The sequence below is a fragment of the Periophthalmus magnuspinnatus genome, chromosome 23 (assembly GCF_009829125.3).
Source record: "Periophthalmus magnuspinnatus isolate fPerMag1 chromosome 23, fPerMag1.2.pri, whole genome shotgun sequence".
Taxonomy (NCBI): Eukaryota; Metazoa; Chordata; class Actinopteri; order Gobiiformes; family Gobiidae; genus Periophthalmus; species Periophthalmus magnuspinnatus.
In genome coordinates, this window is record NC_047148.1 from 20,109,480 (window position 1) to 20,133,872 (window position 24,393).

At 40.8% G+C, this 24,393-nt stretch overlaps 3 protein-coding genes across 3 annotated transcripts in view; all 3 read right to left on the reverse strand.

The window, feature by feature from the left end:
• rpl37 (ribosomal protein L37) overlaps positions 1-24,393 on the reverse strand; it is a 107,712-nt gene that overhangs the window by 57,180 nt on the left and 26,139 nt on the right. The window lies entirely within an intron of this gene.
• Positions 2,697-11,753, reverse strand: thbs4b (thrombospondin 4b). The gene is made up of 22 exons (XM_033990117.2): positions 11,513-11,753; positions 9,730-9,927; positions 9,366-9,616; positions 9,185-9,287; positions 8,991-9,073; positions 8,847-8,898; positions 8,524-8,675; positions 7,821-7,958; positions 7,669-7,746; positions 7,419-7,571; positions 7,228-7,332; positions 7,042-7,149; positions 6,776-6,935; positions 6,005-6,123; positions 5,871-5,923; positions 5,596-5,789; positions 4,160-4,338; positions 3,940-3,988; positions 3,653-3,849; positions 3,396-3,568; positions 3,173-3,312; positions 2,697-3,088 (listed from the first exon to the last, which is right to left on the reverse strand). Exons 1-22 carry the CDS (start codon positions 11,589-11,591, stop codon positions 3,033-3,035), a joined length of 2,820 nt encoding a protein of 939 aa, XP_033846008.1. The 5' UTR covers positions 11,592-11,753; the 3' UTR covers positions 2,697-3,032.
• On the reverse strand, positions 19,494-23,701 carry zgc:73226 (uncharacterized protein LOC402792 homolog). The gene is made up of 6 exons (XM_033989904.2): positions 23,546-23,701; positions 21,870-22,020; positions 20,850-20,925; positions 20,590-20,663; positions 20,237-20,383; positions 19,494-20,024 (listed from the first exon to the last, which is right to left on the reverse strand). The coding sequence occupies exons 1-6, from the start codon at positions 23,574-23,576 to the stop codon at positions 19,976-19,978; spliced, it is 528 nt and encodes a 175-aa protein (XP_033845795.2). The 5' UTR covers positions 23,577-23,701; the 3' UTR covers positions 19,494-19,975.

The window sequence follows — 24,393 nt, forward strand, 5'->3', positions numbered from 1 at the left end:
AGCACACACCACCTCAATATCATGGTAATTTGTCACCAATAACTGTCAGTGTCAAAGTACTAGTCCCCATCACTGCTTGATCTGAGTATTGAGAGGTACTGCCAAATGACTCTGTTCTTGTTACATGCTCTTTTGTTCCCAAGTCTATAATTACAGGACAGAGACTGAAGCGATTATGTAAAAGTGTCCCATTTAAACTGTGAACAGCCATCATAATCTCAGTTATATAAGTGGCTAGAAAATGAGACACTCTCTGTTTGACATGTCCCCTTCCCTCGTCTGGCACTTTCTCTCCGTCCACACTCACTCCCACACATGTCTGAGAGCTTTGGACTGAAAGAGCTTGTCTAGACGAACAAATATGGATAGTACGAACAGGTGCAGACCCCCAGATGGAACAGCTAAATGTTCATCTGCAATACAGTCTTTTTCTTTTTTTTTAATCTATTTTCATATTTATCACATTTAGTTGTTTTTGTTACATTAGGCGAAAGCTACAAACTTATGCAAAAAAGAAGCTGAGGTATTGATTTCCAGGTATTGACAGATATATGAACTGTATGAATAATGATAATGAATATAAGGAGATGCTATAGACATTTTGTATCATTATTATTAATTTTATACTAAAATTCAAATCCATCTAGCAAAGAAAGGCTGTAGTACAGTTTACTGGAGACTGCTGCCCTCTAGTGTTCATTTTCCCAAACTAAATCCCCATTATTTTGTGCCCTATAGAAAAAATACAAGCATGATTATAAAACTAGTAGGTATTTGATCAAGTATTTAGCAAACAGGCAGTATTTTGTTCTTCTTGGCTCGTATAATGTGTTTTCATATAAACACAATAAAACTGAGGTAATAAATCAACATCTTGTATCAATCTTAAATAATTTCTCCACAAAAGTATATGGAGTTTAAAAGTATACAGGGCCGGCTCAGACTATAAGCAGACTAAGCAGCTGCTCAGGGCCCCGAGGAAATTAGAGGTCCCCAAGAGCCCATACATTTATATTGAAAATAATATAATATATGCAGTTTTATTGGGTACAGGGCTTGAGTGTTTACAGTAGTCAAACTATCCCTCTGAAACAATTACATTTGTTTTAAACTTATAATAGCGAAATATCTGCTGCTGCTACATTTATTTTTGAGTCGGGCTGAGGTGAGGGCAGCTATGTATTCAGCTTAGGGCCCCCTGAAAGCTAAGGCCGGCCCTGATAGTATATGCAGCTAAAAATGAAATGTGGAAAGGACCATAAGCGTAATTCACTGTTTAGATACAGATATTTCAAAAACTATATTTAAAATGTTCACATATAATACAGTTAAGCTATTTAAATACTGTGAACAATACAATATACCGGTACATGTGAGTCCGTTTATCATGAGCAGGGACATATTTCTGATTATATAAACAAAGCAGCTGCATGGGGTCAAAGGTCAAACAGTAACAGGTAAACAAGAACCTTGTCTTGGCCCCTGTGCTTGTTTTTTTTCTTAAGTTAAACGTCCACTGCAACATTTCTGGTGGAGTGTCTGCTTGTCTCTATGAAGAAGTATTTGCTTTGCCTAGAATGTTCCACAGTATGGCATTAAAGTGGTGTATCTCCATGGACGCAGGCACAAGACTGACACCACCAGACCAAGTTACAGGTCAAATCTGTGGACAGCGGACCTGCTCTCAGTGAGAATGCATGTTTTTCAATGTATTGTCCCCTGCAACAAAAGCACCTGTAATTGAATAATGCAATATAGATCAGTTTAATGACATACTGTGGAACATTCTAAGCAAAACATGAGACATGAGGGAAACAGGTGGCTGAGTCCCCTTGCAGAAAAGTTAGTCCTACACCTTTATGTATCAAATATGTTCTAATAGCTGCATGCAATTATTAGATATCACAGACAGAGGCAGCCTGCAGATGGCCGAGATCTCAGAGGAAATGAGGAGCGAGATGAGAGAGGACAAGCAGGAAGGCCATGTGCAAAGTGGTAATGTAAGCTGAAAGGGGACGTCACAGGGGGGAGACCAGAACACACAATGTGACACAGAGCAATAACACAAAAACAGTGCATAAAAAGGTTAAACGTACCCTAGAGAGAAAAGCAGCATTAAAACAACAAGTGTGTTTGGTCTCATATACACATATTTCAGAGAATCTTCATACTCACCTCTTAAAAAGCTTTTTTTTTTTTCTACGCAGCAGTTGAGCAATTTTCTGGTAAAGCACTTTCCTGTCTGTGATGTGTCTGTCTGACGCTGACATTTGTGCTGTCTCTTCAGGGCCGCTGACCTGGGGCCCTCATTATCTGCACAGAGCACAGCACCTGGGCCCCGCGTGACTCACTGCCAAAGACTCAAGCCTCTGCTCAAAAAGAAAATATACAAGTGTCTAACATAAGAATCCATCAGATATCCAAAGCAACATGTCACAGAACACAGAATTATTAAAAATGCTTTTGAAAGTGCGTGTACATACAAATACATGCAAAAAAAATGAGAACTCGGAATGGGAAAGTCTGTATTCTGCAGAAAAGTTATCGTTATGTTTGGCATAATCAGTTTTCCCTCCAAGCCACTGACACTGACCCATTTGATTTGACGATGTGTCGGTGTAATTTCATGTTCTTTTAACTTCTATATAACATATTCCAGTTTTATGCTTAAATCAAGACATTTACACATTTACAGTCATTTTCTTTTATTTGTTCAAATTTATGATTACAAAAAATACAAGTTACTTTGAGTGTTTGTTTAAAAATTCAATGTTTACAACTTCCCAGTTTAACGTAAAAGTTTTGGACGTAATTGACACAGAACAAGAACTGTCTCATAACTTACAGATTTATAAGAACCATAAAAGAGTGTACAAATCCGGTTTAGCGTAGGTAATGCCACTTTATGTTAACCTACAGCACAATAATTGCACGTTTTGTCAGATTTCAGCTCACAGATAAAGCCAAACGCACAAACAAGACAAGTATAAACACAACCAAGCTCTCATTCATTTGACGTCTTCTTCCTTTCTTCAAAAAGAGTTATTGTGCTGATCTCTGAACTCCTGGAAATCCTCCGGGATCGTGTCTGAGAAGTGAAGACAGGTGAGTGACTTACGGTTCATTTACAGACACCGTCAAAATGAACGTGTCTAAAACTGAAGCGCCTTACCGTTACAGCGATACTTCAGATTGGACCAGATGATATTTTCTTGAGAGAAGCAGAACACTCCCAGTCTTCCTCCTCTCATCGTGGTATCGATCGTGACACCGGAATCAGCCACTAACTCAGTTCCTTCATAAAACCTCGCTCTAAAACACACACGTGAAGCTTTTAAACTAGTATTTGTCTTTCTTATACTTGCATCCACAGTGTTTTTCCCCATTTGTTTTACCTGATGTATCCAACTTGTGGGCGATGTTGCAGGTACCAGCGATAGGACACCTTATCCTTCCAGCCGACATTCCGGGGGTCTTTCCAGAGCAGCCGCACCTGGTCGTTCGTGTCTCCCGTGTGCCATAAGGAATTTCTTAAATGCTCCCCTGGGCCCGTTCTGGACTTCACAGCCTGAGAAATGTGAGAGCAGAACCGCTGACATGTGGTAAATATGTCAAAAGGTATAAATAATCAGTTGTTCCTTCTTTTATTTACTTTGAGTTGGATCCCTGGTTCTGCCACTGCTCTGAACGGCGTGGCCTGCCAGTAGGTCTGCTCAGTCTGTTTCCACATCACCACGTAGAAGGAGGACGAGTCTTGATAGCCAAAGATGAAGCCGGCATAGTCATCATCGGTGACTGTGTTCACATGGAACGTCCCCTCGAAGTCCACTCCGCTGAACGCAGTGTAGCCTGTGAACAGAAATCGACGTATTTCGTTTAAAAGTTTCACGTTAATCGACCAAACTTCTGTTGTAAATAAATGAAGGTGGGAGATCGTACCGACAGCGAGTCCAGGGTCGCTGTTCATAGTCTGCACAATTTCCATTCCCTGTATAACAATAATTCATTAATGTAGGGATATAATAAAAAAAAACTCCCACATTATCTTTCCCATTGACCTTTCCCCTTGTATTTCAATGCCCTTGTGTATGGAGCATGTACTATTGACACATATAATCAATGAGAACAGAGAGGTAGAGAGCCCTATTGATAATCTTACCTGGTTCAATACAACCCAGTTAGGGTCAATCTGTGCATCTCCTTCGGGGTCCAGAACCACCGTCTGGTAGGCTCTGAAGTCAGTGAGCGTGACCTCTGCATTCTCCGGGCAGTTGTCAATCCGATCGATCACTTTATCCTGGTCGAAATCGGACTCGCACACATCTCCCACGCCGTCATCTAACAGGAAACAGAAAAAGACATGATATTATTTGACAAAACAAAGCCTTCCCAAGCACATCCTCGTTTAGCATCCTCAAAAGTGCTGAGATAGTGTCCATTTTATGTTTAAATTAGCTTCACAGAAATGGTAGAAGTGACTACAGACTCCACCACAGACTAATATCCCTGTACAGAAGCCAGAGAGCGGCAGAGCATGAATATAAAGCATCTGAAATAGGCTGCTGGAGGGCGAAGCAGCCGTTACACAATTTACTGAAGGAATGGTGCTGCTGCCTTTTGCTGTTTGATGGGCTCCCTTTAATGTTGCCGGTTGTCGATATGTTTACTCAGAAAGAAATTGCTTTGGCTGAATTTAAACAGAATAAACCAGGCAGATTTAGCCACAAACTTTTATCATTATTAACTATATCGAGTTTATTTTACTATTACACAAGTAAAATAACAAAATATGAGGTAAGGTAGGTCAGTTTTTAGCACGTTTGTCTACAGATTTAAAGGCTGGTGGTTCGAATCCCGCTCTCAATGTAAACGTTACTGGTAGAACAAGCTTCATTTGAACACTACAGGTGACATCATACTCCCTTAGTTCCCTTCTTTATACAGTCTATGGTTGTACCCACGTGAGCCGGGTTCCTATGGAGGGAGCTTTTTAGTCTCAGTCGTGATCAGGGATGTGCACATGTGGGACTAAATCAGTGTTATGATCGTTAATGTGAAGCTGGTGAAGGAGAAGAAGAAGATCTGAGGGACACAAACTGGCCAAGGGTCTATTAGTATCTTAAAGCGTCAGACAAACACTTGAAATTCAATAATCAGCCATTTCTTTGATACTCCTTATGGTTTTTATGTAGGACACTGGCAAAAAAAGCCTTAATTTCTTGTTTTTTTTTAAAGACTTTTCATATGACCAGTGTATGAAACTTGGGGATTAAATTCTACACATGAGAATACTTAACTCCCCTCTCTCTCGTGTATGAATGTGTGAATGGGTTAGTAGTTCCTTGATATAAGGCACTTTGCAGGTGGAAAACGCTGTATAAAAAGTGACGATTTAACATAAAATAGTTGTGGTAAATTGTATTCAGAGTGATATTTTTATTCCCGCTTGAGAAATATTTGTTGTTAGAGTAGCCTTTGATACATTTTTAAATAAAGATATAAAGATTTCTGTCATTAAAACCCTTCAAAAACATAATACTATCATTTTTATAATCCAAAAGAAGCCCTACTTTACATGTGTTTCATGATACCCACTGTTATCATCAATCTGCTCAGGGTTGGGGACCAGGCGGCAGTTGTCAGGCCCCGGTGGAATAAGATCCGGGATCCCATCATTGTCGTCGTCATCGTCACACTCGTCTCCCAGACCGTCTTTGTCAGTGTCCAGCTGCGAGCTATTGATGACGAGCGGGCAATTATCCTTGCTATCCTGGTGCCCATCTCCATCGCTGCGTAACAGAATGGCATGACATTAGCACTAATTACAGTTTGGGGTGAGGAAAAATAAGCAAAAAATGAACAGAATCTACCTGTCTTGGTTGGTGTCGCACGAGTCTCCCACCAAGTCGTTATCGATATCAGACTGAAATCACACAATAAGGTCATAAAAGTCCATTTTGTACATCTTTTTTTTTTTGCTGCTGTGCGGACCAGAGGGGCAGACCTGGTTGGGGTTGGGGATGTCTGGGCAACTGTCACATGCATCTCCGACACCATCTCCATCACGGTCCAGTTGATCTGTGTTGGGCACTCGCTGACAGTTGTCCAAGAAGTTTTTCAGTCCTTCAAGTATCCAAAAAAATGATTATAACTATATCAGGCAACAACAATGATCGCTCACTGGGTAAAGCTCTAAGTGTAAATAGTAGAACGATGAAATGTGAACGAAAGGACTCAGCTCTCGGCTTTAAAATAAGTGGGATGAGGGACAATACAACCATAAGAGAGACTGGTGGTCACCCTACTACACAGTCACACAAAAACAGGCTGAATCCAATGTGTGTTATTCATATTGGTGCCACTAGGAGACACTGTTGCATTTTCCTTGGCTTTGAATGCTATTTTTCACTTCCACACATCTTCATTCCTTGCAGGCAGCAGCAGTAGGACCATGAATGCAGAAAGGTCAAGTGGCAGGAATATATATATAGAGGAAAGAGACGTTTCTTCTTCTGCCTGTGATGACTTGAAGTGCAATCTCACTGGAGAATGATCAAAGAAAGCATTTGCTCTCCGGTCACATAGTGTTATTTCCAGAATTATATTGACAGCTTTAAATGAAAATATGTGTCTTAAAGGCATAAAAAGCATATAGGAAGTTTGCTGTCAAGGAAAACAGAAAGGATGAATGCATGTTTTGGATACTAAACCACATGAAGGGTTTATTAAGAAATATGTCACTTGTTATATAAGGCCAATGTGATGTAATGCCTACCATCCCCATCCATGTCATCATCACACGCGTCCCCTCTGCCGTCACCGTCCGTGTCTCTCTGGTCTGGGTTCTCCACACGCACACAGTTATCACAAGCGTCTCCGTGGTTGTCCTTGTCACTGTTCTTCTGGTCCACATTGGGCTTTAGCCAACAGTTGTCCTGAAATAAAACAATACAAGTGCATTTTGTGTTTTTGTTGTTTTATCCTATGTGAGTTACGACACAAATCAGCCACTCAGAAAACAAAAACTTTAATCCCACCAACCTGCTCATTTAAAATTCCATCTCCATCTGCGTCATTATCACAGGCATCTCCCAGGCCGTCCTTATCAGCGTCTTCTTGGCCGGAGTTGGGAACAAAGATACAGTTATCCTGAAAAAGAGAGAATGGTCAAGGCCTGAGTCTTTTCTTCAAACCTGCACCTACATCAATCGTAAAAAACATGGTTACCTTTCTACAGGTTGAATCCTTGCATTTAAGTTTTTCGTCTGGGTATCCATCAATGTCAGTATCCTTCCCGCAAAGGTATCCATTACCGGCCCAGCCAATTCCACACTGACAGAGCAAGAAACATTTCACCAGCTGCAGAGGTGCGTTGATCTTTGTCTCTATAGAACTTTTTTTGGGGGTTGAGTACCTACCTGACAGGATATGGATCCATCTCTCTCTACACTACACTGTGCATTCACATCACATGGGTTTGTGAGGCTGTTACCGCAGCTGACCACAGGTTTACAGCCTTTTACTTGATCTCCAGTGAAGCCAGTTTTACAAGTGCCGCAGTGGTACGAGCCCTGAGCAGGTTAAAACATTCAAAACATGTAAACATAAAAAAAGATTCATAGATCCTGAAACATGAACAGTAGTTCACTGATAAGATTTTGATCTTACTTGAGTGTTGTGGCAGTGTGAATTTTCCGCGCAGCCTCCATTTTCAGGTCCTTTACATTCATCAATGTCATTACAGACCTATATTACACATAATAGGTCATTATTACCACAATATTTTTAAGTAAAAAAAAGACATTTGATTCAGCATTGACCTGTTTGTTGGTTTGGGCAAACAAAATGCCCACTCCTTCCAGCTCATGTCCGGAGTAACCCAGTGGACAGGCATCACAGCGGAAACCTGGGGCTGTGTTCACACACTTTACTCCAGGGAAGCAAGGGCTGAACTGGCACTAAAACAAACAAGGGCTTCTTTTAAGTTACACACATGCATTTGGTTCTCATTCAAAAACTTTCAGCTCTCTGAACACTGTTCATAAGCACTCATCCTTAAAGAGAGAAAAAAAGCCACAAAATGCCAAATACTAGTTGCGGTGAAGAATAAACAAATGACGACTCAAGTGAGTTGCAGAAGGGGAGCATTTTTGTGTGTGAGGCGTAGTCATTAAATGCCTAAGGCTCAATTTGACCTTATGTGAACTGAAAACTAGGATTATTTTCTTCACTCTCCCACTCTCTATTAACCATGACCCTTCCTGACTCAGTGTGTCAATACATTTATGTGAATATTTACTTGGGGTGACTGGAGAGATGGAGGCAGCTCAGGAGGGTTTAATAGGTGTAATTAGTAATTGGTTAAGACATCCAATTTCAAATTTCCCTTTATACAGCTATTTAACGTATTAACGACAGGCCACCAATAAACCCAGTGCTAGTAATAAAATCTAAAGGTTTATGGTCTAAATGCCAGTGGTATGTTGTAATGGCTTCAGTTGCAGGCCACAGTCTAGCACTGACCTCATCCACATCATCACAGTTGAAGCCGTCTCCAGTGTATCCATCAGGACACGGGCCACACTCCACTCCATCCGCTGTCTCTATGCACATGTCGTCACGGAAACACACACCTGGACCACATCTAGGTTTCACCACCTCCGTACCACCGAGTCCTGGTGCACATAATGACATCCATTAAAATAAAACCATTAACACACAAGAATGGTATTTATGAGTTTAAGTCACATGACTATTTCCTGTTATGGACGACATTTTAAGGCATTTGACAGTTTATAAATATACTGTACACCTTTGATAGAACAGAATTATGTGTCTTTTCTTACCACAAGCCTGGCACTCTGAAATGGTGTTTCTTAGAAATGAAGTTTCCTTAACCTGGAGGAAACAGACATTTCACATTCATATGTTTGAGTATTTATTAGCTGCATGGACAGGGTTTAAGTGGCTTCAGAGAAAAGTAGTTTTACCTGCTGAATGAGGACATCCTTTAGTTCATTTATCACCTTTGTTAACTCCAGCATTTGATTGGACAGCTGCTTTGTATTAACCCCTACAGGGAAAACATTTTTAAGCTTTTTACACTTGTTGATGTCTTCATAGCATGCCAGTATATTATTTATCTTTGACAGATTTGGATACAATATAACTAAAACACTCTTACCCAAAGTCTGAACCGCGTCTCTTTGTTGAAAATGGCATCCTTGTAAAGAAGCCACATTCTCAAATGTATCACCAACAACCAGCTTGAGTTCCTCTAAAACTTCCTGTGGTTCAAACAGATTGTCAGTCTGTGTGTGGGCACTGCTTCACTATTGAGTGTAAATACATCACAGATGTTTGACCTGGTCTCTGGGCTGCATAGTCTTGAGGTCCACAGTGCCGTAGCCCGGTGGGAGCCCCTGGAAGACGGCAGGCAGGTCCGTGATGGTCTCCACCAGTCGACAGTCCAGGTGAAGCTCAAGGCCCACCTGACCCTGCTGCTGCAGCCCCTTCAGGTGGAACAGCAGCTTGTGCACCTGGCCGTCAGCCAACACCAGGTTATTGAAGGTCACTGAGCTCATTCGCTTGTCACTCCGCAAGTAACGCAACACGCCTTTGATGAAGAGCAGAGGAAGAAGAGGACAACAGGACAATACAATCACAGTTTAATGATGATCTAAGTTTAGATGTTTTTCTTGACTTGAATGTCATTATGCCAGTACTTACCTCTGTTAAGTTTACCCATCACAGTGAACTCAAAGTATTTGCTGTTGTCTCTGGGGTTGAACAGGCTGAATACAGTGGTGCCAGTCTTGGGCTGCAGCTTGAAGGAGGTGAGAATGAATGCTTCATTGACCCCTTGTTCAGCCAAACCGCCCTGCAGCAGGTCTGGCAGGCAGTCTGGAGATGTGAGCAGATCATACACTGTGCAAAAGAGAGAGGTATTAATATTTACAAGGCAATCTGATAGTAAACACACGCTGCATGAACAAGGAGACAATGATGTGTGTGTCAATCTGTTAGAGTAAACTTGGCAGACGGACTTGGCACACAGAAATGACACTGATGTGGGAAGAAAATCGACTGGAGAAACTCTAGATAAGCGTGCAACACTATTTTCAGCTAATTATTATCATTGGCTACGAGGACAACTCCTGACAAAAGTAGCAGTAGGAGGGAAATGCCAGTGAGAGTTGCAGCTCATTCAAGTCTTCTTTAATGAAGTGACCTGGGATCTGGACCTTCCACTGAAATATGTGAAGTGAATTTTCCGTGCACTTTGGACACACCAAGAATGCACAAGTACACTTAAAGGAGTTACTGACTACCAGTGTTAGAAGGAAAACCAAATTGCTCCCAAATGCTGCAAGAAATTGGCTGTTGTTATCTAAGACTCCAAAGCATAATTCCCAGATGAGGTCTTTTTTTTCTTTCCTTTGTCTCTGGTCTGCAGGCTTTCTATGGTGCTTAATGTGACATATGGTGTAATTCAACACAACACAAGGCTGTAAAACATAGCACTTAAATGAACTAATGCCTGTCTACACACTCCTGTCAACAACACTTTCACCAATTTAGACACTTCATGTTAAGTACAAACCCCACTGCTCTGGAACAAATTAAGAATCCATTTCCAAACCAATTTAAAAATCAACAGACTGTGATGAGAGGGAAGATAGATAGTCGTGCCAAACACTTTTTTATGATAAATATGCACGAATGGAAATGCCTATAATCACAGAATACAAAAGAGTCAGAGTCATCACAGAATATAGGTCAAGATTTGCACAGAAAGCAGTTAGTTTGCAATTTGACTTGAAATAAAAGAGAATTTACTCAAAGGTTTTTCAATCGCTCCAATATTTGCGCAAACGTAAGTTCACATAAATGTTAATTCACTATCACTAATCCTTTTCATCCAGTAAAGGCCTGAGGATCCCTGGTATCCCTCAACGAACCTCTTTTTTCAGGGCTCATAAAAGAAATTGGATCTTTTTTTTTGTGCAAAATTATAAAAGTTCACACAGCCCCTTTATGTAGTTAAAGGCTGTGTTTCATTTAGCCTGTTTCTATATTCTTTCCCAGGTCAGTTGATGAGGATGTTCTTTCAAAAGTGACGTCCGTACACCAAAATATTGAGCAACTTTTAATAACGAACCCCACTGAGATGGAGCTGTCTGGATGTTTTCATTTTGCTGGGTCAAAACACCATCTCCCTCATCACACTGGCGATGATTTAATTTACATTTTTACAGCTTTATATTGGAGTTTTCTATTGGATTACACATCATTTGACATGTTACTTAAATAAATAAATGTAAAAGTATAGCATTATGCTTTTTCTCCACAGTTATTTTAAAATTGTTCATGTACATATTGGGATTAAGACTGATCTCAAACTACACAATGCCAAACAGTGATACAGATACACATTTATTTCTGCAAGAGTTTCTAAACTATTGCAAGCTATGCCTAATTGTATAAGATAAAGAGTAACATTCTGACTTACCCAAAAACTGTGCCTCCACTTGCATGCATAGTTTCAGGAGCAGATGTGTAGCTAGAATCAGGCCTGTCCACAAACCCATGTTGCCCAACTTTAACGGGTCCAATGCAGTGAGTGGAAGTTTCCTGGGGGATTACTGGTGTTCCTGTCGTCCTTCCCAATCAAGAACAGGACCGAACCTTCATCATAAGCCTGGGAATTAAGAGTGGATTTGAACAGTCTTCTGTAGGGGAGGAGCATCATGCCAGAACGTGCCTTTAAAGCTTCCCGAGACAGCCTCATGCTGAGTAGGAGTGACCTGGGAACAAGCCCCTGCACAGGCTCCTTATGCCTATTATTTGACACCAGGCTTTATGCAACTGTTGAAAGCATGGAAACTGTTAAAGTCATAAAAAAAATGAGTGAGAAGTAGGACTGCACTACTGTATGACTAAGTGTGACTGCTGTGTTCAGGTAAACCACAGCAGTCTTTCTGATATTCTGTGGAATTTGCTGTAACACATCGGCCCTTCACTTTCCTGAAAAACAAATCTTCTGAACAGAGCTGAATAGAGCCATAAAGCCATTTTACAAGTTTCAACCCAAGGTAAAAGTACATAAGTAGAGTAATTGTGCTGTGTGACACCTTTCTCACGTAAGCATACCTTATCCCCAGCCCCCTTTTTTCCTTCTCCCCTTTGTCGCTCAGCACAGTCAGGAAATGAGAGCTGTGGCCCGGTGTTAACAAGGCACGTTAAGCGACCAGTAGAGCTTCAGACAGACGGGCTCACAGCGCCTCTGTCAACGTCTGCTTCCAAAACATTTGGCTGAAAGACAAAGTGTTAATGGTGTTTGCATTTCCCCTTTCCACTTGTCACTTGCATCTTTAAATACTGTTCAGAGAGTGAATGAACTCTGTGTTAGGTAGAGAAGTGGAGCTACGTTTGTATCTGACTTTAGTTGGCACACACATTTTATATTGTCATCAAAGTTGTGCTAATTGCAAACAGAGTGAATTTTGATTACTTTGATTTGTATGTTTAAGTTGGACATAGATGTGTAGAACCTTTCTGACTCAACCATCTATATTTATCCAGGCTTTAAACTGTCTCAAAATGGCCCTGGGAAGTTTCTTTGTCTTGTGGTGATCTCATAATGCTTTTCAAAACTATATTCGTCTCCTGAGAGTGGTCTTTTGGCTCTGCTCAGAATGATCAATCTGGAGAGTCTGACCATGCAAAGGTCCAGATGTTATGAATGATGCACAAATCCAAATGGACCACGTGAGTTTGCAGGCAGACCTGAGCGGGGTGACATCACAGCGGTTGATGAGGTCAGTGAAAGTAGCGTCTGGCTCAAAGATAAACCAAACCCCAAATGTCTCTGACACTATTTCCAAACTATTTTCAGACTGATATGCACCACGCTCAAACAATAGAGCCAGTCTCTGTTTATTTCATTACAAACAACATGTAATTCTGATTCCACAATGAAGCAAAACCTTTTAGACATAGTGTAGCATAAACATAGATTAGCACTCAAATCTGAAATCAAACTCCTATTTGCGTATTTGAGTTATGTGTTGACAGTATGCTATATGTATTATGTATTAGTTATAGTAATACTTATATACAGATACAACAGGCTGACTTTTATTGACATTATTATATACTCTTGTCTTTGGTAGTAGTAAATCACAGCTTGGGCCGCCTCAGCTCAGTGCGTATATAGTTCATGTCCTGGTCTAGTAGGTCACAGACTCTTTCCTGTTACATATAAAACACACAAAGTTGTCTGTTTTGAAGTACCATGTAGTAGTGAAATGACTGCCAGTCTGATGGTCAGTGACATAAACTATCAAACATTACCACACTCACACAGCCAACAACGTGCTGTAAAACAAGAACCTCCAAATTACAGTTTTAAATGTGCTTGAATGTGCTTCATGTCATGTATTAGACAGACTGTAACTACAGCAGAGGCTTTTTAACTGGACCCACATCCTGGAAATTTAAACCACACACTCTTGAGCCAGTGTGGTGTGTCATGGTGGATAACGCTGTTCAATTCTTTGACATCATCTAACCTAGTATACGAATTATACATTCAATATATGTAAAAAATCGAATTAGAATCCAGAAAACTCGTAGCAAAACAGACGTGAAAAGTAAACAAACCTGAGAAGCGTCTTAATATTCAGCCAAAGAAAAATGCAGGAAATGAATGAGACCAGTATGATTTTGCTGCGATCCCTTTACTTCGTTCCCTTCACATCGTTCTGTAAAATCACTCAGAGCGGCCTTGTGGATAAGGTAGCACAAACCTATGTTATTCTTAGAGAAATATTTCTTCTCAAGACTGCTTATAATACATATTTCAGAGTACTTTAACTCAACATTAAAATCCATGTCAACTATTACTTTCTAAAACAACAGTGCGGTTTGTCTGTCTCATCTGAATTTCTTAGTATTTTACTGGTGATACCCCCTGCCAAGCCACAGCAGACAATACTACAGTGATGACTTTGCCATGTGTAAAGTGTGAGTTCATTCTCAGACCGATTATCCAGCTGCTGCCCCCTCCCTCCCTCACACCAGCTGTATGCATTCACTCTGTGGCTTTTACAGCTTCACTACACACCTCACACTGTGATAAGGTCCTAAATCATTTATACAGGAACAATGCTCCAAGGTGCTGATGCAGATTAGGGTTTTGCAAGCCTATACAGCGAGTCCGCCACACCCTCAGAGCTCTCATTATAAATATATGCATTTTTGAGGCACAGTTTATGTCTCGAGAGTTTCATCGTATCAAGTGGAGATAAGCCGATATTGACCGATACATCAGTTTCACAACCTGAGGAGCCGCTTTTGATCATTTCACCCAAAATATATGATTTGAAATTTGTAAACCCTCAGTTTCTGTCTATAATGTAAACAAAAACAGAATACATGAAATAGAAACAGAGGTTAGATATCCACTTGTTTTATTGTAACATTTTGTTCAGTGCCGATAGTAAAAAGTGCAAATGTCAGTCTATCTCTAGTTTCAACAATCTTCTAATCTATAAACATTTAAATCAAAACACATTAATGAGACAATTTGTGACAATACAACTGTTGAACTGAAATAAGACAAAATACTTCACAATTGTGCCTTAACTAACCTGTTTTAGGCAGTTTTAAATTCTGTTTTTTTAGATGTGCTCCACATTAAGCTGCTCTTGGTGCTAACGGCAGCTGCAGTGCTCACTCAAATTATGCCACAATATTCAAATTTCATATTACCCACCAAAAATATGTTGAAATATCCTGAATGAGGTAATACTGCATTTATGTGCTCCAAAATATAATCTAATAAATGTGCTGCTGTTACGCAATACTTTTCTAAACTTAAATGATCCTTATTCTGGTGGGTCTTTTATTTGGGGAGAAATTGTAGCCTATTATTATTTGACATGAATGTCGTCTGTGTGGGCCCAGGGTACATGTGCTAAAGTGAAGATACTCAGATGATATACTGGAACACTGACCTGGTTTCAGGGACAGGGACATTACCGTAACATCTTGGAACTTAAATGAATTCTTTTGTTGCGTCCACAATTTTGAAACACAACTCTCGATTTCCTGTCCACCCCGATAGAAGAAAGACCGTAATGTTTATTCCAGAGACAGGTGTCTGGTCTCTAAGAGTTCAGACCAGGAAATGAAAAGATTTCCTCCACAATGTCCAGACATACACCTACTTTCAGCAGCAGCGTTATGCATTATGTAGCATGAAAAATGTCATAAACCTGAAGTAAACATGTTCAAATCAAATGTAACTTTTACTAATAACAATTCAAACGCTGATTTATTAATTACAAAAATATTTGGCGTGATGTCTCATGTATTGATTTTATAATTGTGTTAAGTTCTCAAGACGATTATCCAATCAGAAAACAGAATGAGTCTCTCGTGGAGCTGAACAGTGACCGCCCACCACTGTCCCGCTAAACTGCGCGCGTGCGCAGTGGCGCACTGCTGACACGGTCTCTGCGCACAGAAAATCTGCGCTGCGCACAAAAAATTCGAACCGGAATTGAAAATAATAAACACACAACAATTCATTCTGCGCTATTTTTCAATGTGAGTCAGTGAGTGTGACCAGGACGAGCTGCTCCAGACAATTATGTGATTCACAGACGGATCTGCGCAGTTTATCCACGTCATTGACAGACTCATGGGCCACTATCAGAGTTTTAGCCGATGTGGCTGATGTGGAGTGAAAACTCGCTAATGATGCTAATGATGCTAACGTTCCGACGGCCCGCCCTCGGGCGCACTGTTACGCACTGTTTTGTAGCAGTTTTGCGTTTTAAACATGACGAAACGGACAAAACAAAGGAAGTACGGACCGAGGACACTGTGGATGTTTGTACAAGTTAAACTAGAGGCATCTGGACCCGGAGCGACTCGTGGAACCGAGTGAAGATCATGATGGACTCAGGAGCAGAGGACCTGATGTGCTGATGGACTGGATGCTGTTCCTGATCGGTAAGTGTGGTTTATTCTGCTATTGACTTAATTGTGGGTCAAATATATCACGTGTATCATCTACAGTGTATTTTTAGTTTCCAGTGTGTGTTTGTTCACTGTTTGCAGTGTGTGGTTTGTAAATTTATATTTATTTTGACCCATACCACTCGTTTTGACTATATTTTATATCCAAATACACATTATATATTGTGTTTTGATATATGTAAATGTACAGTAATAGAGCAGCTGTGCAGATACAGATTCCTCTCAGTGTGTGTTGGTCATTAACTGTCACTAGTTTATGAGTTGTAAAAAATCAAGCAAAAGCTTCACACAATGGCAAGTACAATATACAAGTTAGAACATTATAATAAAAATGTTAAGTGTGTTTTCAACATTGGAGTTTACAGTTGTCTTGTACTTCCAATAGCATTAACATACTACACAGGTCATGAGCAAGATTTTTGTCATTTTCATTGTATAAGTGGCTAAAGAACTTAATTAAAAGTCTTATAACAGAAATGTAAATGTGGTAATTTGATTCTTTTAATAAACCATTTAACTTGGATGGATGTGATGCAGCATGACCACAGTGCGCACGTCTGATGTCGCTCACACTGGTCCATGGGACGCTCAGGGAGTTTGTGTGTTTGCTCAGACTCGTGAAAAATTGGAGGGAACATTGCCGCCCACCCCCTGCTAAATTTACCGTTAATTTTTTTCCATAGACTTTTTCGGAAAATAAATAAATTAAAGTCTGAAATCTTAATCATGCCCACAAGGCTTTATATGAAATCTGTTTCTGAAACTTTATAAACCGCAATGTTATTAAAACATTTAGCAGAATCTTGTGTTTAAATGTGGTTCTTGGACTTAAAAAAATGCATTATGGATATTAATTATAATGTAGTGCACTGATCTGTTGAATGCAGTGGCAGAGTGAATACACTGGTCCATATTCACGTCCTCTCTCCATGCTCCTGTTAGAGATTCAACAAAAGGGGTCCCAGGATTGACCCCTGGGGCACCTCACAGGTCAGGGCCATTTTAACCGAGACATATTTTACAGTTTCAACAAAGTACTCCCTGTCTTTTAGATCGGATTTTAACCAGTTTAGTGCAGATGCCCACCCAGCCCTTTAGTCTCTGATCCACAGTGTCAAAAGCAGCTCTCAGATTTATCAGGATCAAGAGACTTTGCCTGCATCGGTGTTCAGGTGGATGTCATTTATCATCTTGATAAGAGCAGTCTCAGTGCTGTGGTGGGGTCTAAAACCCGACTGGAAAACATCAAAGGAGTTGTTCATTTGGAGAAAATAAATTTGCTGTTGGTAAACAACTTTTTCAAGGAAAAAGCCTAAAAACACAGATTTGACATGGGTCAGTAATTGTGGCACTGCTGTTTAGGAGAGGCTTGAAAACCAGTTTTCAAAGCTCTTGGGAAAGTTCCAGACTGAAGTGACATGTTAACTATGTCAGCGAGTGGAGATAGGTGTCTAGGTGGCTGCAGGGTTGCTATTTTTAATGCCCTGAACATTAAAAAATACTGTAAAATCATTGCACTTAGATGTGGAGATTAGTTCTAATGGCAGCAGAGCTAAAGGGTTTCTGAAATGCTGAAATCCAGTTGGTTTAAACCTAAAAAGTCCTCTCTGATCTGGAGATCTGATCTGATCTGGTCATTAATCAGTGCTAGTGCAGCCTCTGCAGCTCAGTGAGTGGACTCTGGAGGTTCTGATCTTTCACATGAGACATGACCTTCACATTTACTGAGAAAAACTTGATGTGTCCTCTCCCTGCACATTTAGGTAAAAAAACATGCCAGGTTTAAAACGGTAAGACTATAGGCTACATACTGTCCCTTTAAGCTGAGACATCAACGGGTCATTTATCCTCGACAACTCCATCCCCTGGTTTAAGTTATTAGGGTTAAAGAAAAAGGGTAGAGTAGTGAGTGAAAAAAGTGATTTACAGCAGCACATGCCACTGCACGTATGCCCTTAGTGTAAAATAAATGTTTTGTAAAAGACAGGAAAAGGGGGTTAAGAACGGGGGGCAACCTGGACCTGTGCAAACAGCCCGCAGGTGAAAGACAGCAGTGAGTTATGAGGCCAGAGTGACAGATCTGTGATGTATTCAGTGAAGCAGTTCTGATTCTGTTTATACATTTGGAAATATGTACTACAGACACATCATGAATCCATATCAATGTGATAAATGAGGCAAATCTGACAATAATAATGAGCATGTTGCTGCCATTAGTTACTTGTTATTCAAAGCTGGTAATGGGAGCAGTCTTGTGTTGATTAATGTGTGTCTGTAGCATTTTCCTTTTTAAACAATGCTGCATATTGGGCCAGGAACAGTACTGCAACGGGTTAAGTATTTGCTCTCCAACCAGAGGGCGGCTGGTTCGAACAACGCCCAAGGGCAAATTGCTGTGCTTCATCCACCTTGTTTATTACTGTCACAGTGTGTGTCTGGTTGCAACAGGAAGGGTGTCTGCGCGGTATATAAAACTACCAAATCACCATGCAATTGCTTCAGTGCCGCGAACCCAATAGGAAAGAAAACTGTCAACGGAAAAACAAATAAATACATTTACAAATTGTGCAATGTGTAACTTAAACCACATGTAATCAACATTCTGCATCTAATTCATATAGTCAGTTTTAACGATTTGCCTGTAAACAACACGGACATTTCTTCATTGTTTCTTTCTTCATGTCTTGTGAAATCACCAAGTGCGTACTATCTATAGATCATGTGTGTAGCGGCGTGTTACATGTGCGCGCAGAATGGAAACCAGGTGCTGCTGTTGAGAACAAGGAGGCTCTGCTGCATCATCAGCTCCACAAGAACCATAACAAACTCACCAGGAGCCCTCACATCAAAAACTTCACTAATGACTGATCAACTCAATGGACCAAAACAAATTAGACTTCACTGGCAGAAAGCGCAAACTGAATTTCAAAATGAGACTTACCAACCTCTATGTTATCCTTACAAACAAAGAAAACACTGGTAATGCGCTATGTGAAAGTAATAAAAAGCTAAGTCAATAACAGAGCAGCAAGGAAAAAAGATGTGAGAAAGAGAAAGAAGAAGTACAATAGCAGAAGGAAAAGGGTGAGACATTGTGAAGGCTTTACATTATAAGGGTGACCAGACGGTGTAAGGTAAAACAAATGTCATGAGCTACTTTTAGTACAAATAAATAAACTATAACGAAGATACACACCTAGTTAACAAAATAATATCATACAGATGCATGTTTGTTTGACAACCAATTTTAATTTACTTATTTATGTAGATTATCCACAACAGTGACCCTCCTTGAACACGGTAAAAAGGAATATTTACAAGAAAAATCAAAAAGCACGAGTAAACTTAATAAGGTAATTTGCTGTTAGTATGTCAAATAATAATAATAGGATTTGTCCCAAAAAAATCACAGTCATTCCCGCATTAACTGGTACAACTGCATATGTATATATATCCCCCCGAGCAGGAAAAACTTAAACCATTTTAACAAAGGAGCTTTTGAAGGTTGTACGAAGGGTAACATATTATTTTCCTCTTTATCAGAAATGTTCAGTTTCTCCCCTGTTCACTTCACCAAAGGGATTATTGTTCTACTGAGTAAAAGTTTCCTTTCTCATGATCCACTGAAGCCTCTTCCTCTCTCCCCTTTTACATTAAATAGAGGAGCTCAGTCTTTGGGAGATTAAAAGTGACCTCAGAGTGAGTCACAAGTTTGCACCCGTCCCTACTGCCCCTCAGCTCTGAACGAGGGAGCCAGACAGGGACATGTAGGGGATTACACAGAGACAGGTACAGGCAGACAGGGTCCTAACATTGACCCGTGATAGAAAGAAAGAAAAGGAGGTAAATAAGGAAATTGCAGAGGATAGGTCCAGAAACGGGCACACCTTTACAATGTCTTAGCAGCAAAGCCCTGATGTTAATGTCACAGTGTGCTGGTGGTAGATGCAGCCAACCTTTTTCCAATGTAGATCCTACAAAACAAACATTGGATTACACTTTGAATAGATTTCCCATGAAACTGAACAAAGTAAGGCTAAATGTAGAGGTAACAAAAGCACGTCGAGGTAAAAATAGGATAATCTATGAATGCCACTTTGCTACAGACAGAAGAAGAAAACGCTGCTTCTGTGTAGAGAATATATAATACTGAATTATACCGAGCGCCGCTGTGCGTGACACTTACCCGATTCCGAGTGTGAGCAGGTGTGACGCCAGGAGAGAGGGAACCAGGATGAGCAGCACGTCGGAGGAAAAGATTCTTCTCTTCATCACCTCAGTCTTACGAACGCTCAGAGACCTGGGCCGCTTCGGGTGCTGGAACACAAACTCTCTGCATAGCAACAGATGAGAGAGGGAAGACAAAAATGTGACAAATAATGAGAACACGAGAGAAAAGAACTTATTCTAGCACCAAAAATACATTTATCAAGACGTGGTAGTACGCAAAAAGTCATACGTTTCTTTAGACTAAGGTAGAATTTGGTGCCAGCATAAATTACGGCTCTGTCAAAAGTATTTTCCATATTTTGGTCTTACTTTGGTGGCATATTTTCAGGCCTACTGGACCAATCCCACACCCAGTCTCCATCCCCCCGTCGCTCAGGCTCCTCCTGCAGAGAAAAATGCATAAAAATGTCTGTAAGTGACCACTCAGACAGTTGTAGGGCCAAACCACTCATTCAAAAAGTGCCCATTGACTTATATAATGCTACGTTTGATAACTTTGATAACAAATACAGCAACTTTTCAATATTTAACAGTGTTTTCCATGATGGAGTTGTGATCTTTGAGTGTACCTGAATGGGGACACAGTCGCTGTCCTGGTCGCTGGAGGTCGACGCGCTCAACTGTGGCGTTACAACCTGCGGAGGACTGACCACAAATGCCAATGAAAGCTTTACATTTTTGAACAAAGACACACAAAACAAAGAAATCGCTAAGTATGAAGAGATCTCATTAATGGTTTGGAATTGGTTAAATGCAGCTAGGAAGGTCCTTCTTATCTTTGACCCAGACGTGCGTAATCGTCAGGCAGGACAAGAACCGTTCCTTTCATAACTCGGGAAGTCGCTAAGGAGCTATGAGGCATCCCACAGTTCACCGAAACTTTCCAGATACTAATTTACAAGTCATACACTACAGCAGATTGTTAATTAAAATCCTCTGCATAAATAAACTCAACTTTACAACTGGTTAATCATAATTACTATAAAGCCATATCAGCCCGTTTGATGTTATAATGTGTTTAATGCAGCTTTGCACATATTTGTTTATGTTTTACAGACATGAAAGTTAATACCACATGGCTAATTTGCATAAAGTATGAGGCTCAGTGCTTGTGCAGCTGCTGTTGGACTAAAGGACTAAAAGAGGTGTAATATACTTGTTCTTTCTGCGACAGGGGACGTGTGCTGCTGGTGGTGGGTCTGGTCTTGTGCTTATGTCGTGTTAGAGGTGTAAACTTTTTCAAAGATCAGGTTTAGCGCGTCTCTTTATTTAACAGCAGTAATTAAGCGACTGTAAAGATTGACAGGTTTAAATGATTTTCATAAAACGCAGACGGTTCGCTTGTTGTAGTCTGTTTTCTTTGACGTTTTAACTGAACAGCTGTTGCTCCCGCCGCTGTTTAGGAGGATTCAGATCTACCAAAAGTAGAGTAGCTCTTTCTCCTCACTCCTCCTTGGTCCTTATTGTTGACCTCATGACGTAGCTCGCAAACGTCAAGGAAGAAGGAAGGAGAAGGGAGAACGAAGAAGGAGGTATTTTTTGCCCCATTTCGGATCAGGCGACTTTACACAAACAGCGCATATCTTTACCTGTCTCTACTCCTCTCACACTCCAGCTGCGCCTCCAGGAGAATGCGCTCCAGCTCCCCCTGCAGGGCTGATGAGACACTGTCCTGTGGTCCCGTCAAACTCTCCCTGCGGCTCACGGCTGCCATCAGGTCCTCCAGTTCAACCCATGAGCCTGAAAAGCACAGCCAGAAATAACAAACTCGTAATGAACCTGCGGCAACTTGAACATAGCATTTCTACACATGTTGGTATACGCCATAACAGGTCATTTCAAGCGTGTGGATGTTAAGTTGATACCTTTATGTTCACTGAAGGCAGATCAATGGCATGTTGTAATAATAATAAACGCCTCCACACTGACTGCCCGAGTGCCTGTCAGAAATGTATTGTCTGACTGCAATCATTTGACGCTCAGAACTGAACTCTATGAATGAACGGGGAGGTTCATTGAGTCCACGGACAGGAAAGGATTTACACACACATTCAACACACAGCCAAACACTAGGGAGGACTAACTTAGGCTGACAGCGCACTCGCTTATGTAAGACTTTATTTCTGTCAGAGATTAGCCACTCGCCCGCTCTTCTTCTGTCATGTTGTGTTTATGATAGTGAAGCACATGCAGCAGCTACAAAATATCAACAGCTCGGTGAACGACCACAGCATGGTTCCTCTATCCGCTCCGTGCGTTGTGGCGGTGTAACGCAGTGGACATGACATGAGTGAACCTGCTGCTGGAGGAAGAAGAAGCGAGCAGGGTGGGGGTTGGGGAGAACTGTGCCATTGCCCTAGTTATTTCCCTACAGAGTGGAGGTATGACATAACAACTGGCTTGTTTCTTGTCTGCTGAATTGGTGCAGCATTAAATCAGTGCTCATTGTGGGCACAGACGCATCATCTTTACGTAATATGGACAATGGTTGAGTGTGAAATAACTCAATGAAGTGCATCATGCTCCATTTGTCTGCCTTTAAAAAAAACAAAACATGAATGGCTGCTGTTTGCATTTGGCTTCTAAGGTTTCTAATCTAAATCCGATGTGCCAAAACAATATCGACACAGAGAACGCTCAAGCTAAATAGGTTAGGAAATCCTTGCTACTTAATTGGCTTACAAAGATACAGGTGAGTCCAAATCAGGTGAGTCATGGAATCCTTTTACACAACCCAAATGAGTCGGCAACAACAATATTTAATCAGAAACTCTAAATAAAGACGTTGATTGTAGGAAATTTGTTGTAGTTTACACAGTTTTAGACTTAAATACATTGGATTTAAAGTACAGGTCACACAGTAGTAAGACTTTTTGATAAACTTTGTCATTTATAAAGTGGGAAATACACTGGCCTACAATTTAGATGCAGAATTGGCTTTTCGTACCATAAATATAAGGTACAGAAAGGTGGGATTTGACTATGTGGAGGAAATTTATGCAAAGGCCTATTGTGTTTCAGGTCCATCCAAACCATTTAAGCAACAAAAAACAAACTTTGAAGGCATAAAATGGCATAAAATGATACACAGACATAAAATAATATTGGACACATGGGAAAATTTGATAAAAGTTGCCTATTTCAAGCCAACACAATAACCTTAAGTATATACATGTTATAGCCTAAGTCAAATGGGTTTTCAGCTTATTCAGAATTATTTAATTGTCCAAATATTGTAAAAGTGTCCCTCATGCTGCTTGCTTACCGTACAGGCCGTCCTCTGGAGTGTGCGCCATGCTGGACTTTGAGGGTGGAGGAGGTGAAGAGTCTGGAGCAGGTGAGTCGTTGACCCTGATCACAGAGGAGCAGCAGGTGAGCAGGGGTTCGTGTCCTGGGTGCTTTCTCCACCCTCGGTCACTGTTTGTGTGTGGTGTTTGTGTGTTATCTGTGTAAAGAGGGCACAAGCGGCACAAGAGCGCGCGCACTGTGCTAATCCGCCCCTCCTCTGCGCCATTTCTCCTGCCCCAGCTTCACCCAGCCTCACTTCAACCACGTGTTACAGCCAGTGCTTCGTAAACAAACCCAGATCAGATGAAATACGGGAAACTTGAAGCCCTGGACGCACTGAAGTACTTGAGCAAAGACATGGTGACACTGGATCACTCACAGACCATTGCATTTACATATTACAACTGCACATAGGCTGCAAATATGCGCATTTAGACAAGCTTTGAGTTTAAAGGGTAAGGCCATCTGAAAATAGCTCATTATTGGATCATTAATGCAGGTTTAGGCTACATTAGATGAATATGTGACAACATCACCCCCTGGTGGATAAAAACAGTAGAATCCCGGGGCACTGTTAGAATCACAAAATAAAAATGTTACAGGTTGCTCATCCCTATGGAGATTGAACCTAAACTGATTTACCTCCTGTGAGCTATTCCAGAGTCCTCTTAGACTAATATGTTTTAGGTGGACAAGAGGTCCCTGCATTATGAATAATGACATCTCTGTGTTTTGGTCGAGCGGCTCTATTTCACTACCAATCTTCTCCTCCATTTATTACGTACTATTTTGTATCTTACCTTCAGTTTCCTTCTTTCAAGAGGA

Excerpts from the sequence above, each read along its gene's own strand:
- zgc:73226 (XM_033989904.2), bottom strand. The coding sequence starts at position 23,576 with ATGGCGCACACTCCAGAGGACGGCCTGTACG. Across the intron at positions 22,021-23,545 it reads TCCAGAGGACGGCCTGTACG|GCTCATGGGTTGAACTGGAG; the intron begins GTAAGCAAGCAG and ends TGTGCTTTTCAG. Across the intron at positions 20,926-21,869 it reads TGTGAGAGGAGTAGAGACAG|TCCTCCGCAGGTTGTAACGC; the intron begins GTAAAGATATGC and ends ATTTGTGGTCAG.
- thbs4b (XM_033990117.2), bottom strand. The coding sequence starts at position 11,591 with ATGGGTTTGTGGACAGGCCTGATTCTAGCTACACATCTGCTCCTGAAA. Across the intron at positions 3,569-3,652 it reads AACCAGGGATCCAACTCAAA|GCTGTGAAGTCCAGAACGGG; the intron begins GTAAATAAAAGA and ends CACATTTCTCAG. Across the intron at positions 3,313-3,395 it reads CCACAAGTTGGATACATCAG|AGCGAGGTTTTATGAAGGAA; the intron begins GTAAAACAAATG and ends TGTGTGTTTTAG.